Raw genomic sequence first — 14,413 nt, 5'->3', positions numbered from 1 at the left:
CGGCGGTCCTCTGAGCCGGAGGTACCGAAGAAGGCGAGGTCTCCTCCCGGCTCCGCCAAAGTGGGCAGGAAGGGGGGCACACCCAGCCCCCGCAGAGCACTCAGGGCTGGGGCCGCCAGAGGGTGGGAGTGCCCCTTCTCACGGCTTTTGGAGCTAGTGGGGAGCAGTTAGGAGCCCCCGCATCGTCCCAGCGAGGTGGGAGGTGGGGGGGGCGGTACGGACAGGGGGAACCCCCCCGCCCCCAGGCCGCTCGCGGACCGCGTAGGGGACGGTGGGAGCAACCCCACCCCCACCCCCCCCCAGCTCAGGAGGCGACCGCGGAGGGAGGCGGCCCGCGCCGGGGCCGAGTGTGGGCGTGTCCAAGGGGCGGGCGCCCGGGTATCGGGGCGCGGCCGGTTCCTCCTCCCCAGCACCCGGCCCTCGGCCTCGTGCCGGCCCCAGCGCGCGCGGCCCGGCCGTCGGGGGGTGGCGGCGGCTGCGGCGGCGGGTGGAGGCCCGGGCTGCGCCGCACGGGGTGGGGGCAGAGGCGGGCCGAGCGCCCCTGTCGCGCCCGCCCCCTCCCGCGCGCTGGCGGCAGCGGCGCCGCCGGGAGCTGCCCCCGAGGCCGCCGCCCAGCCGCGGGGCGCCGAGCTCCGCCCGCGCCGGAGGCCCCTGCGCGCAGCTCGGAGCGCGGGCAGCCCGGGCCGGCCGAGGAGGCGCGCGGGTGGCACGCCGGCGGGCGGCGCAGCCCCGGCCGGGCGCGCTCGGCGGGCGCCCCGCGAGCCGCCCCGATGTGGCAGGAGGCGATGCGGCGGCGCCGCTACCTGCGGGACCGCGCCGAGGCGGCGGCGGGCGGCGGAGACGGGCTGCAGCGGTCCCGGGACTGGCTCTACGAGTCCTACTACCGCATGAGCCAGCAGCACCCGCTCATCGTCTTCCTGCTGCTCATCGTCATGGGCGCCTGCCTCGCCCTGCTCGCCGTCTTCTTCGCGCTCCGCCTGGTGAGTGTCCTCTCCGCGCGCCCCCGGGGCCCCGGGAGGCGAGGGAAGGACCCGGCCCGGGGGCCTCCAGCCCCGAGGGCTGCCCCTCGGCCCGGGCGGCTCTCGGCCCCTCTCGGCCCGCCCGCGGCCGGCCCGGCTCGAGCGAGCCCTGCGGGCAGGAGAAAAGTTTTCCTTGGGAGGTTCTACCCCAAAATAAAAGTTGCCGGGGTGTGTGGACTAGGTGGACCGCCGCGGCGTGCGTTCTCCATCTCTGTGCGCCCGCCGGCAAACTCGCTGCGCTTTCCGCGCGGCATCCGCTCCAGCGGGTCTCATCCGAATCAGCACCGCGCCTCTCTTGGCGAGGCCGCTGCCCGGTGCCCGAGATGGCATTTTAGTTTGGATCGGACTTCATTTAAGTCTGTAGAAATCCTGCCTCGGGAAAGTGGTGAACGACGAGGGAAAAAAAAAAAAAAAAAGAAAGACAAGTATTTATTATCCATCTTCGCCTTTAAATCTGGCAGGTTTAGTCCCATAGGCAGAGAGGTGGGGGTGTTGACCTGTTGTGAGCCTGCATCCTTTGAGTGTCTAAGTCACAAGCATTGGTGGACTGTCACCTTCCTATTTCTAGGGGGGTCGTGTATCGTGCCTGCTGTTTGGTACAGGTTACTCAACTGGGTTTCATCGCTGGGACCGCAGTGCAACTCTACAGCTGATGTCAGTTTTGCCAATTGGTATTTTTCAAGCAGGAGCCTTTGGCTCACTCCCTTAAGCAGTGAGAGGAAATCTGTAGATGGCGGTAAACTTCCTGTTACTGATCTTTGTGTTGGTGTGGTTCAAACTTTTGCACCGCCTGTGATGTGTCTGTGCAGCTCGGGTGCCAACCATTGATTAATCAGTGAGATATTTTTGGTCAGTGGTTGATCTGGGGACGTCTGGGAGGAATGCTGTCTTTTTAGCACGGAATATAAACATGCACCTATATTTCTGTCCGCAGAGCAAAGGCGTGGGTGTGTGCCTTTATTTCACCACTGCGTGCAGAATCGCTGTCCTTGGTTTTTGGCAATTTATTCCTCATATCCTGAGCCAGATGGTGCTCAGATATTATGCATGGGAAAACTTGTTATCGTCATGGTTCTTTAAAAGATGAAGTTTGCCTTCTCCCCACAATTGTCAAAGGTGTTGTCTTCTCATGGAATTCAACAAAATAAGGGAAAAAAAAATTAGAAAGCAGAAGATCACGGATGCCACCGATCATAACTGGGTCTTATATTATGCAACACAGAACAGAGAGCACCTTCATTCTGCATTCTGGGTGTGAGTTCAGGGCAGTCTTCACAGTCTTCTTGCCAGCCTGCACTGCTTCCTGGAATGGCATTTTTTTTTCCTCTTCTCACCACTTTTTAGGGCCAAGGAGGACTTGAGGAGAGACTTCTGCTCCGTCTCCTTGGCAAGCAGAGTCTCTGAAGGCATCTCCTGTTCATTACCATTCCTGCAGGGGAGAAAACACGTCCCTCTTCCTCTGCAAATCTGTTCTGCCAGGACATTGCTGCTTGTGATTCTGGCGAATCTGTAATTCAAAGCGTTCTGGCTGGTTCTCTTCTAAATGGAAGAGGAGGAGCAGGTGATGGCCTATTTATAGCGCCATTAATATATTTAAAGACAAGTGTGAAGTTCATGCCTCCCTGACACAAACCACTTTGCTATGATAGGGATCTCTAACTTCTTAAACCTTGATGTAGCTTGAACGCATCGCTGCGCCCTGAGAGATTCAGTGCAGTCAGCTGGAAGCTCCCTTCTCTAATCTGCCTTTGATCTTTGGTTTCTCTACTCACTTCCTTTAGGGTTTCCAGGTGGCACTAGTGGTAAGGAACCCTGCCAGTGTAGGAGACGTAAGAGACGTGTGTTCAGTCCCTGGATGGGGAAGAGCCCCTGAAGGAGGAAAGGCAACCCACTCCTGTATGCTTCCCTGGGAAATCCCATGGACAGAGGAGCCTGGCAGGGTGCCGTCCACAGGGTTGCAGAGAGTTGGACACGGCTGAAATGACGTAGCATGCACTTAATGCATCCAGTTGCTTTACATTCTGTTTCACGGGGAACAAATTTTGGAATGGCATCTTTTTGAAAAGTTTGCTCAGGCATCTTTATTTTTCTTGGTAAATCGATCATTCCCACAGTCTAGGCATTCAGCAAAATCACTTTAAGCAGAAAGCAAGCACTTCCCTTGGCGTGGCTGTAGCCCAAGGGGAGGTCCAGAGACGATGGAATGGATCCTGTTCTCTGCTCTGCCTAAACCATGCTCGGTCATGTCTACTCTTTGTAAACCCCTCTAAGTGATGAGCTGTGCAGAAATGTTCCACAGTCAGGAAGGATAATGGGGTCTGGTGGAAAGGTGACCTTCAAGCGGGAGCTGGGGCTGCTGGGCTGGGTGGGAATTGGGAAACACCAGGGAGGAATGGATCCTGTCCTCTGAAACTTGACCTTCAGAAGGACTGGATTGATTCTGAGGTCTGGACAGCTCGTTTCTATTTTGCTTTTAGTAATAACGTAAATAGCAGTTTCACTTTGCAAAACCATATTCTCTATCCCTGCCATTCAAGGTCAGGAGCTTTGGAAGGCAGTGCAGCAGTAACATAGGCCCATGCGCACAGGGGTTGGGGTGAGTTCATTTCTCAGAATGACCAGAGTGTGGCTTCCCAGAGATCTGCCTCGGGAGACAGAAATAGCTGCTTGGGGTAGGCCCAGGTTTCCACCTTTACTAGAATTGCTAGGCTCTGATGTAATTCAGGAGCTCAGCAGATCTATTTTTGCTGCCTGTAATCTTGGACAGATTCCTTCTTTCCTATGAATCTGCCTGATTTTGATTTCCATTAGACTTCCACCAGTTCTTGTAGTAGGAAATGTCTGGCAACTTACTTAATGCACATCCATGGTCTCCTGGAACATTTGGATCACAAAATGATCCTAACATCATCTGAATACATGGTGATTTTTTTGCAATATGTAATTGCTTTTGCGTGAAGTGACTGGAAATACATCTTTTAAAAAAAGTAAGCTTTGTCTTGACTTTGTATTCCCCTTTGTTGTTGCAGTTCAGTCACTTAGTTGTATCCAACTCTTGGCTTCCCTATCCTTCATATATCCCAGAGTTTGCTCAAACTCATGTCCATTGAGTCGGTGATGCCATCCAACCGTCTCATCCTCTGTCGTCCACTTTGCCTCCTGCCCTCAATCTTTCCCAGCATCGGAGTCTTTTCTAGTGAGTCGGCTCTTGGCATCAGGTGACCAAAGGATTGGAGCTTCAGCTCCCTAATTATGTTCCTGTAATTGACATTATTCACAAACCTCTCTCACTTAATTTCAATCTATGGTCAACGCATGGTTTTGCATCATTGATCATGAAGTTAAAGTAATCTGCAAAGTATTTTTATTATACTGTAAAAGTAAATTCTGAATTGAAACTTTACCATCTCGCTTAACAGCTTTTTTTTTACATAAAAAGCTGTTAAATAGGTTTAACCTCATATTTGTTAAGAAATATCAAGACATGAAACCAGTAGCACATATGATACCATGACTTGAATTTTAATATCATATTTAATAATATGAAAAATACTTTCTTTTTGCTTATGGTGAAAGTTTTTGACGATACTATGGGCATGCTGAACAAAATTAAATTACCCCCTGGCATCAGAGACCCTGGAACTAATGAGACCAAACTTTTATGTTCTAAGTCATATGAGTTAACTTCATTGTCCAGGACTGGTTCTTATTACTAAATGCATGACAAATTCATCTCAGAATTAAATCCTCTCTCATTTATTATGTCCAGAGCAGCCAACTTTTCTCAAAATTTGCCTGTCATAGTTAGGAAAGGTTGACATATTTTTTTAGTTTGTCAAATACCAGCTAGCTCTGGCCAGATTTGTTTTGGCTAAAATTTATGATTGGGGTGGTCAGTATTTCAACTGGAAAAATTTCATTTCTGTACATTTAAAATAGTCAGATATTGCAATAAAACTGATTTTTTGGGTCTATTTTTTAGTACTGAAATCAAATAAGCTTTTATTAAATATGTAATACCTATGATTTTTCAGACTATGATCTACCCTCTTGCTTTTACTGTGACTGACTGTGCCAGCTCTTTCCAACGATGACCACAAGTACTTTATGACATGTCAGTTTTCCCAGCATCAGGTGTTTTTTCTCAGGGCAGATATATCAGAGTGTTTCTTTTCTCTGTACATGGAGAAAGAACCTTAATTTTTCCAAAGCAAATAAATGAAACCAGTCATTGTAAAGGGAAATAGTTTTATGATTGCAGGGACTATTTCAGCGCCCCCAGTGGGTGGAAGAATCAAGAATCTTTTGACAAGAAAGTCAGTCTTTCACCCCTTTCTTGGGGAGTGGAAGGCTGGAGAAGGCAGATGAACATGTCTGACATCTCCTCTGAGGAGTAGGAAATTCTCTGTGTATTTTCTCCAGTATAAGCATTCTGGGGCTGGGGGTGGGGGATGGGGAGGGAAAAGTGCATGCTCTCAGGAATTGGAGTGGAGGAAGCTAAAGGTACATCTTTCTGTGAATTTCTCTATCCATGCAGGAGACTTACTTGGCAGGTATTTGTAATCACAACCAGTAATTCAATAAGTCATTTTAATTATAACTTCGCTGTGGTATAAACAAAAGACAGCGAAAAACTGTCATTTTCTGCGGAAGCATTGGTTGCAGTTTACAGGCCCAGCAGGAAAAGACTTGCAAGCATCCTTTGGATATTCAGTGCGGCTGTGCGGCTTGTGTGCTCAGTCCATCCATCAGGTCTGACTCTGTGACCCCTTGGACTGCAGCCCGCCAGGCTCCCGTGTACCTGGGATTCTCCAGGCAAGAATACTGGAGTGGGCTGCCGTTTCCTGCTCCAGGGTACTCTGGTTCTGCCTGTAACTCAGTGTTGGCATCAGCACCATCCACCGGACCATCCGCTCATTCTTCCTTCAGTGATGTTGATGGAGTGTCCGCTGGGACCAGCACTGGGGTGGGCATCCCCCCGGGTGGTATTCCGTCCTGAAGCGGCTCATCTTTGACCCGCTGCCACTGGCCTCTCTGCTCTGGGTGGTCGGTCAGCCTGGGCTCCATCTGCAGCTGGTCCTCTCTAGCTTTGCTTTGTATCCTCCAGTACGTCCAGTGCGTCCCCTCACCTGGAAGCCTCCTCCTCCCTAGGCCGCGTGTCCAAGTTCAAGCTCTCCTCACGCTTCAGCAGTCTGTCCTGTGCTGGGCATTCCTATCTGTATCAGATGCCTGCAAAGCTCATCCATCCTTGTTGTTGTGGTTCAGCTGCTCAGTCATGTCAGTCCGACTCTTTGTGACCTCATGGACTGCAGAATGACAGGCTCCACTGTCCTCCACTATCTCTTGGACTTTGTTTAAATCCAAGAGTTGGTGATGCCATCCAACCATCTCATCCTCTGTCACCCCCTTCTCCTCCTGCCTTCAGTCTTTCCCAGCATCAGGGTCTTTTCCAATGAGTCAGCTCTTCGCATCAGGTGGCCAAATGATTGGAGCTTCAGCTTCAGCATTAGTCCTTCCAATGAATATTCAGGGTTGATTTCCTTTAAGATAGACTGGATTCATCTCCTGGAGCTCATTTATTTCATGAAATAATTTTCCCTCTCGACGACTGTTGTCTGACCTGCAGAATACTTTGTTGAGTTCATCTTGCTCCTCAACTAATTGTTGATTCTTTCAAGGAAGAAACTTAGCACCCCCAATATTTAATGCAGCACTAACCAGATGGAAGGTGTGTAATTAACATGTACAGTTTAGGGGATAGATATGTTTTCCTTAGCAGCTGCCATTCCCATCATGTGGCCTCTTGTTAAGAACATAAAACTGTCACTAGACCTGGATCTGGTCTCAGTGTTGCCTCTTAGTGTTCCTGAAAAATTGATTTGTCTGCTGTGGACCGAAATGAATAACACAACCAGGCTCAGGGAGTTCGTTTGGGAACTGAGTAAAATGGACCCTGTGGACATTTAGCACAGAGCCGGGCACCCATTTTACCTACAACAGATGTGGTCATTTTTGTTATTATATTTGCAGCCCCCAGGGTTCTCCTTGATAGGGTCTCCCATAGATGTATTTCAGGCTGACAACTAAATGAGTACTAGAATTTTAAAATCTAGGTATAAAAAATGGGATGTTTTTCTATTTACATGATAAGTATGAATACAGCTTTGAATTATTTTATAAAAAATAGTCAAGAATCATAGATAGTTTAATTAAAGTAATATTTTGACACATTACCAATCTCTAGCACTAAAATTCTGCCAAATTGACACTTGAATTGACGTTCGTATTTTTTAATTCTGTTAGCTTTGGATAATGTTACATAAATGAACAAGAGTGATAAGATAATATTTACCACCGCTGCCTTGGTAGCTCAGCTGTAAAGAATCTGCCCGCAATGCAGGAGACCCTGGTTCGATTCCTGGGTTGGGAAGATCTGCTGGAGAAGGGGTAGGCTGCACACTCCAGTATTCTTGGGCTTCCCTTGTGGCTCAGCTGGTAAAGAATTCACCTGCAATGTGGGAGACCTGGGTTTGATTGCTAAGTTGGGAAGATCCCCTGGAGAAGGGAAAGGCCACCCACTCCAGTATTCTGGCCTAGAGAATTCCATGGACTATATAGTCCATGGGGTTGTAAAGAGTCAGACATGACTTGGTGACTTTCACTTATGCTCCCTGGTGTCAAACTGTCGATGGGAAATTAACACACATCTGGCAGTTTTGGTTTGCAGTCCCCCAGTGCATTCGGAAGGAGAGAAAAGGGTTGTTCAATCAGCTCATGTGTTTGATCCATTTGGCCCAGTTAAGACTTCGATAATGTTGCTTCAGTGCCCTCTTTGTATAAGGATCCAGTAAAAACCACAGACCACTTGACCAGCCTCTTGAGAAACCTATATGCAGGTCAGGAAGCAACAGTTAGAACTGGACATTTTTGTTATTGGAACAACAGACTGGTTCCCAATAGGAAAAGGAGTACATCAAGGCTGTATATTGTCACCCTGCTTATTTAACTTATATGCAGAGTACATCAGGAGAAATGCTGAGCTGGAAGAAACACAAGCTGGAATCAAGATTGCCGGGAGAAATATCAATAACCTCAGATATACAGATGACACCACCCTTATGGCAGAAAGTGAAGAAGAACTAAAAAGCCTCTTGATGAAAGTGAAAGAGCAGAGTGAAAAGTTGGCTTAAAGCTCAACATTCAGAAAATGAAAATCATGGCATCTGGTCCCATCACTTCATGGCAAATAGATGGGGAAACAGTGGAAACAGTGTCAGACTTTATTTTGGGGGGCTCCAAAATCACTGCAGATGGTGATTGCAGCCATGAAATTAAAAGACGCTTACTCCTTGGAAGGAAAGTTACGACCAACCTAGACAGCATATTCAAAAGCAGAGACATTACTTTGCCAACAAAGTTCCATCTAGTCAAGGCTATGGTTTTTCCAGTGGTCATGTATGGATGTGAGAGTTGGACTGTGAAGAAAGCTGAGCACCAAAGAATTGATGCTTTTGAACTGTGGTGTTGGAGAAGACTCTTGAGAGTTCCCTGGACTGCAAGAATATCCAACCAGTCCATTCTGAAAGAGATCAGTGCTGGGTGTTCTTTGAAAGGAGTGATGCTAAAGCTGAAACTCCAGTACTTTGGCCACCTCATGTGAAGAGTTGACTCATTGGAAAAGACTCTGATGCCTGGGAGGGATTGGGGCCAGGAGGAGAAGGGGACGACAGAGGATGAGATGGCTGGATGGCATCACCGACTTGATGGATGTGAGTCTGAGTGAACTCTGGGAGTTGGTGATGGACATGGAGGCCTGGCGTGCTGCAGTTCATGGGGTTGCAAAGAGTTGGACACAACTGAGCAACTGAACTGAACTGAAAAACCACAAGGATGGGAGCCCAGAGAGATTTGCAGTTTGGAGGTTCACATTACAAATCATCATGTCACTTGGGCTTACGCTTCCATCCCCAGGTGCCAGCTTCAAGAGAGAGTGATGGGCAGAGTAGAGAACCCCAGCCTAAAAATCCTCATGAGCAGCTTTGCCGGCCAGCTTTCTGATTCTGCCCAGGGCCCTGGAACAGCAGTGCCAGGACAGGGGACGAGACCACAGACCTGGGTTGCTCCTCTATTGCCGTTAAGGATGCGGAAGTCCAGCTGTATCTCAAGAGCTGAACCGAATCCTTTAAAAAACCTGGTGGTTGAAATGGAAAATTGCAGTTATTAATGCAATTAAAATCTACTGAGTGAATAATTTATTGCATTGGAAACATACAAATATAAAGTACTATAGCTTCTTCTTAGAACTTGAAATTCTTGAGAGGATTTCTCAAGATGATGACTATTGTCAGAGAGGAGCTTATGAATAAGTCCAGTGTCTAGGGTTTCCACCTTCCAGAAGGTTCCTGCTGGAAACAGTGGTAGATCACGCAGGGCTCTGGTGATGAGAGCCCTGACTGAGAGTTTAAGAATGAGAATGTCTCCCCATTTCTACCAGTGTCCTTTACTATCCCTCAGACATAATGATCTGGGAATAGCATGGCCAGGACAAGTGTAACATCACAGATGCAGGATTCCATTCCTATGGGCTTACTGCAAAGATTGAATTATTGCCTGTGTATTTTAACGTACTGTATTATCTTTTAAGCTATATAAAAAAGGGGAAATAATTACGATTTCAAGCTACTAGTGATCTGTGGATATTATGAAAGAATGGAAGTTTTAGACTGGTGCATCAGTAGAACAAAAGCCATGTGATGTTAAAAATGAGGAGGATAGGAAATTGGATGAATAAAAATGAAAGAGGTAATGAAGAAATGTTAGCATAGTTCAGACATACGGTTGATCTAACATCTACTCTTGCCCAGTTGTTGACTTGCAGTTAATTCAAACCTATAACACCCATGTTCTTCAGAATTGGACATTAGGTGCACAGAATGGGATTTATCATTTGACTAATTTAATTAAACTTTGATTATTGAGCTCAGTTTTCACTGATATGTTTGTTTGTTTACACTAAAACTAAGCACCCATGTCCCCAGTCTAAGCTAGAATACCCCAGTAATATCTATCAGTCTGTATACTTCACCTCTCATTTCCCTACCAACCCTCAGAAGTGGACTTCATCTGCACTTTTTGTCATTTCTTTCTGTTCATTTTATCCATTTTGTCATACATGCCTATATATGGCATTTGTGCGGTATAAGATAGCGATCAAGATCCATTTACATGCTTTTTCCTTGTGGAGAATTGATTTTTGCATATCCATGTTAGTTACTTCTTTCTCCATATCTGTTATAAATCAAAATTCCATATACAAGTGGCTTGTTATGGGTTATCTTTTCTGCTCCATTGGTTAAGTTTTTTCTTTTTTAAATACACATGCACAGAGTATAATTAATAAAGCTTTATAATAAGTATTTATATTGGGCAAGGGAAATAACATTCAACTTTTTGAAAAGCTTTTTGGTTATTCTTGACTTTTTCTTCTTCCGTACAAACTTTACAATTAACTTATTTTAACCTCAATATAAAAAAACTCAAGTAGGATCTTGTTAGTGTTATATTTAATCTATTGATTCATTGCTGGGAATTCATATTTTATGATATTAAATTTTTCTATCCATGAACATGGGCTATCTCTCCATTCATTTATGTGGTTCAGTAATGTTTTATAGTTTTCCATAAGTTGTTCTTACTCATTGATACCAAAGGATATTATGTATTTTATTGCTTACTGTAAATTGTATTTTAAAAATTATGAAACGGGGAATTTCTATCCTTTTGTTATGACCAACCTAGATAACATATTAAAAAGCAGAAACATTACTTTGCCAACAAAGGTCCATCTAGTCAAGGCTATAGTTTTTCCTGTGGTCATGTATGGATGTGAGAGTTGGACTGTGAAGAAAGCTGAGCGCCGAAGAATTGATGCTTTTGAACTGTGGTGTTGGAGAAGACTCTTGAGAGTCCCTTGGACTGCGGGGAGATCCCACCAGTCCATTCTAAAGGAGATCAGTCCTGGGTGTTCATTGGAAGGACTGATGCTGAAGCTGAAACTCCAATACTTTGGCCACCTCATGCGAAGAGTTGACTCATTGGAAAAGACCCTGATGCTGGGAGGGATTGGAGGCAGGAGGAGAAGAGGATGACAGAGGATGAGATGGCTGGATGGCATCACCGACTCGATGGACATGAGTTTGAGTAAACTCCAGGAGTTGGTGATGGACATGGAGGCCTGGCGTGCTGCAATTCATGGGGTCGCAAAGAGCCGGACACGACTGAGCGACTGAACTGAACTGAACTGAACTGAACTGATTCTTTTGTTGATGCTGTAAAAGAATATAATTTAATTTTGGATATTATTTTATATTTATACAACTTATCATGTCCTTTCTGTTACTAGTAACTGAAATGCAGATACTTTCAGGTTCTCTACATAGACAATCATATCATCTGCAAATCAGTTCAGTTCAGTTGCTCAGTCGTGTCTGATTCTTTGCAATCCATGGATTGCAGCATGCCAGGCCTCCCTGTCCATCACCAACCCCTGGAGTTTGCTCAGACTCATGTCCATTGAGTCGGTGATGCTACCCAACCAACTCATCCTCTGTCACCCTCTTCTCCTCCTGCCTTCAATATTTCCCAGCATTAGGGTTTTTTCCAGTGAGTCAATTCTTTGGATTAGGTGGCCAAAGTATTGGAGCTTCAGCTTCAGCATCAGTCCTTCCAAGGAACACCCAGGACTGATCTCCTTCATGATTGACCTCCTTGCAGTCCAGGGGACTCTCAAGAGTCTTCTCTAACGCCACAGTTCAAAAGCATCAATTCTTCAGCACTCAGCTTTGTTTATGGCCCAACTCTCACATCCATACATGACTACTGGTAAAAACCATAGCTTTGACCAGACAGACCTTTGTCAGCAAAGTAATGTCTCTGTTTTTTAATATGCTGTCTAGGTTTGACATACTTTTCTTCCAGGGAGCAAGCATCTTTTAATTTCATGGCTGCAGTCACCATCTGCAGTGATTTAGGAGCCCAAGAAAATACAGTCTGTTACTGTTTCTGTTGTTCCCCACAATGGAAACATTCTATTGTTTCCATGTTTGCTGTGATGTGATGGGATTGGATGTCATGATCTTAGTTTTGGAATGTTTTTAGTTTATCTGCAAGTACTGAGAGTTTTATTTTATTTTATCCAATACATTTTTTTTTTCATTTCTTTATCTTGTATTATTGTGTTGGCCTGAAACTAATATGCTGTTGACAAAACTGGTCATTGTGGGTGCCCTTGCCTTTTTTTCTGGTTTTAAATAGAATTCCTTAATAGTTTATTAATTTAAGATGATGCTGGTTATAGATTTTTATAGATATCCTTTGACATTCCTTTTGGTTAATTTATAGAAAAAGTTTTAATATGATTGTTTCAGTTCAGTTTAGTCACTCAGTTGTGTCCGACTCTTTGTGACCCCATGAACTGCAGCACACCAGGCCTCCCTGTCCATCACCAACTCCTGGAGTTCACTCAGACGCACGTCCATCGAGTCGGTGATGCCATCCAGCCATCTCATCCTCTGTCGTCCCCTTCTCCTCCTGCCCCCATCCCTCCCAGCATCAGAGTCTTTTCCAATGAGTCAACTCTTCGCATGAGGTGACCAAAGTACTGGAGTTTCAGCTTTAGCATCATTCCTTCCAAAGAACACCCAGCACTGATCTCCTTTAGAATGGACTGGTTGTATCTCCTTGCAGTCCAGGGGACTCTCAAGAGTCTTCTCCAACACCTCAGTTCAACAGCATCGATTCTTCAGTGCTCAGCTTTCTTCACAGTCCAACTCTCACATCCATACATGACCACTGGAAAAACCATAGCCTTGACTAGACGCATCTTTGTTGGCAAAGTAATGTCTCTGCTTTTGAATATGCTGTCTAGGTTGGTCGTAACTTTCCTTCCAAGGAGTAAGCATCTTTTAATTTCATGGCTGCAATCACCATCTGCAGTGATTTTGGAGCCCCCCAAAATAAAGTCTGACACTGTTTCCACTGTTTCCCCATCTATTTGCCATGAAGTGATGGGACCAGATGCCATGATTTTCATTTTCTGAATGTTGAGCTTTAAGCCAACTTTTCACTCTGCTCTTTCACTTTCATCAAGAGGCTTTTTAGTTCTTCTTCACTTTCTGCCATAAGGGTGGTGTCATCTGCATATCTGAGGTTATTGATATTTCTCCCGGCAATCTTGATTCCAGCTTGTGTTTCTTCCAGCTCAGCGTTTCTCCTGATGTACTCTGCATATAAGTTAAATAAGCAGGGTGACAATATACAGCCTTGACTACTCCTTTTCCCATTTGAAACCAGTCTGTTTTTCCAGCAGAGGAACCAGAGTTCAAATTGCCAACATCCGCTGGATCATCGATAAAGCAAGAGAGTTCCAGAAAAACATCTATTTCTGCTTTATTGACTATGCCCAAGCCTTTGACTGTGTGGATCACAATAAACTGTGGAAAATTCTGAAAGAAACAGGAATACCAGACCACCTGACCTGCCTCTTAAGAAACCTATATGTAGGTCAGGAAGCAACAATTAGAACTGGACATGGAACAACAGACTGGTTTCAAGTATGATTGTTTAGTTTTACCAAACTGAGATAATCAAAAGATTTTTTGATGTGTTTTAAAGTCAGTGTAGTGAATTATAATTTTCTATTACTGAGAATTTTTTATATTCATGATAAAAATACAGTTTTTATGATATATCTTATAAAATGTTGGATGTGAAGTGCTAACATTGTAAGGTTTTTGCTGACATAGTCTTTGGTAAAATGAATTTGGAATATTTCTTTATCAGATTGACATTTTTCTTTTTTGTAAGTTTTTCTGGTCTTAAAAGTCAGGGAGTATGCCTTTATTTTTAGTTTCCTAAAAGTTTTCATTATGTTAGAAAGAGTTGAAAGAATTTACTTAGAAAACCACATGGGTTTGTTGCTTCCTTTGGAGAGAGATTTAAAAATTTTTGCTTTAGCATCTTTGATAATAATAGGATTATAGTATTTCTAACTTTATTTCTTGAGTCAGTTTCAGTAAGCCTTTTCTAAGACGCTTTGCATTTCATCCCAATTCTCAAGTTTGATGGTAATATTTGATAATACTTAGATGCTTTCTTTTTTTTAACTTAATCTTACTAGATGTCTGTTTTGTCTTAACTTTTTACAAAAAAAAATTGTCTTTTTTGATACACTGTGTTGCATTTTTGCTTTCTGTCTTCATTACCTCTGTGTCAATCAAAACATATTAGATTATGACATGCTATGGAAACAAACAACTCCAGAGTCTTAGTAGCTTAACACAACAAAGGTTTATATTTTGTTTGAGCTGCACAGTAAATGTGAGTCAGCAGAGGAA

General features: G+C 45.0%; 1 protein-coding gene across 1 annotated transcript in view; it reads left to right on the top strand.

Moving 5' to 3' along the window:
• Window positions 1-770: 770 nt before the first annotated feature.
• Window positions 771-14,413, top strand: part of ADCY2 (adenylate cyclase 2) — a 449,290-nt gene continuing 435,647 nt past the window's right edge. Inside the window, exon 1 of the mRNA XM_068990537.1 lies at window positions 771-980. Coding sequence (XP_068846638.1) covers window positions 771-980 — 210 coding nt within the window. The remainder of the gene's footprint in view (window positions 981-14,413) is intronic.

This window comes from Capricornis sumatraensis, chromosome 18 (assembly GCF_032405125.1).
Source record: "Capricornis sumatraensis isolate serow.1 chromosome 18, serow.2, whole genome shotgun sequence".
NCBI lineage: Eukaryota > Metazoa > Chordata > Mammalia > Artiodactyla > Bovidae > Capricornis > Capricornis sumatraensis.
The sequence above is the reverse complement of the archived record's forward strand: the minus strand, read 5'-3'. Positions and strand labels throughout refer to the sequence as shown.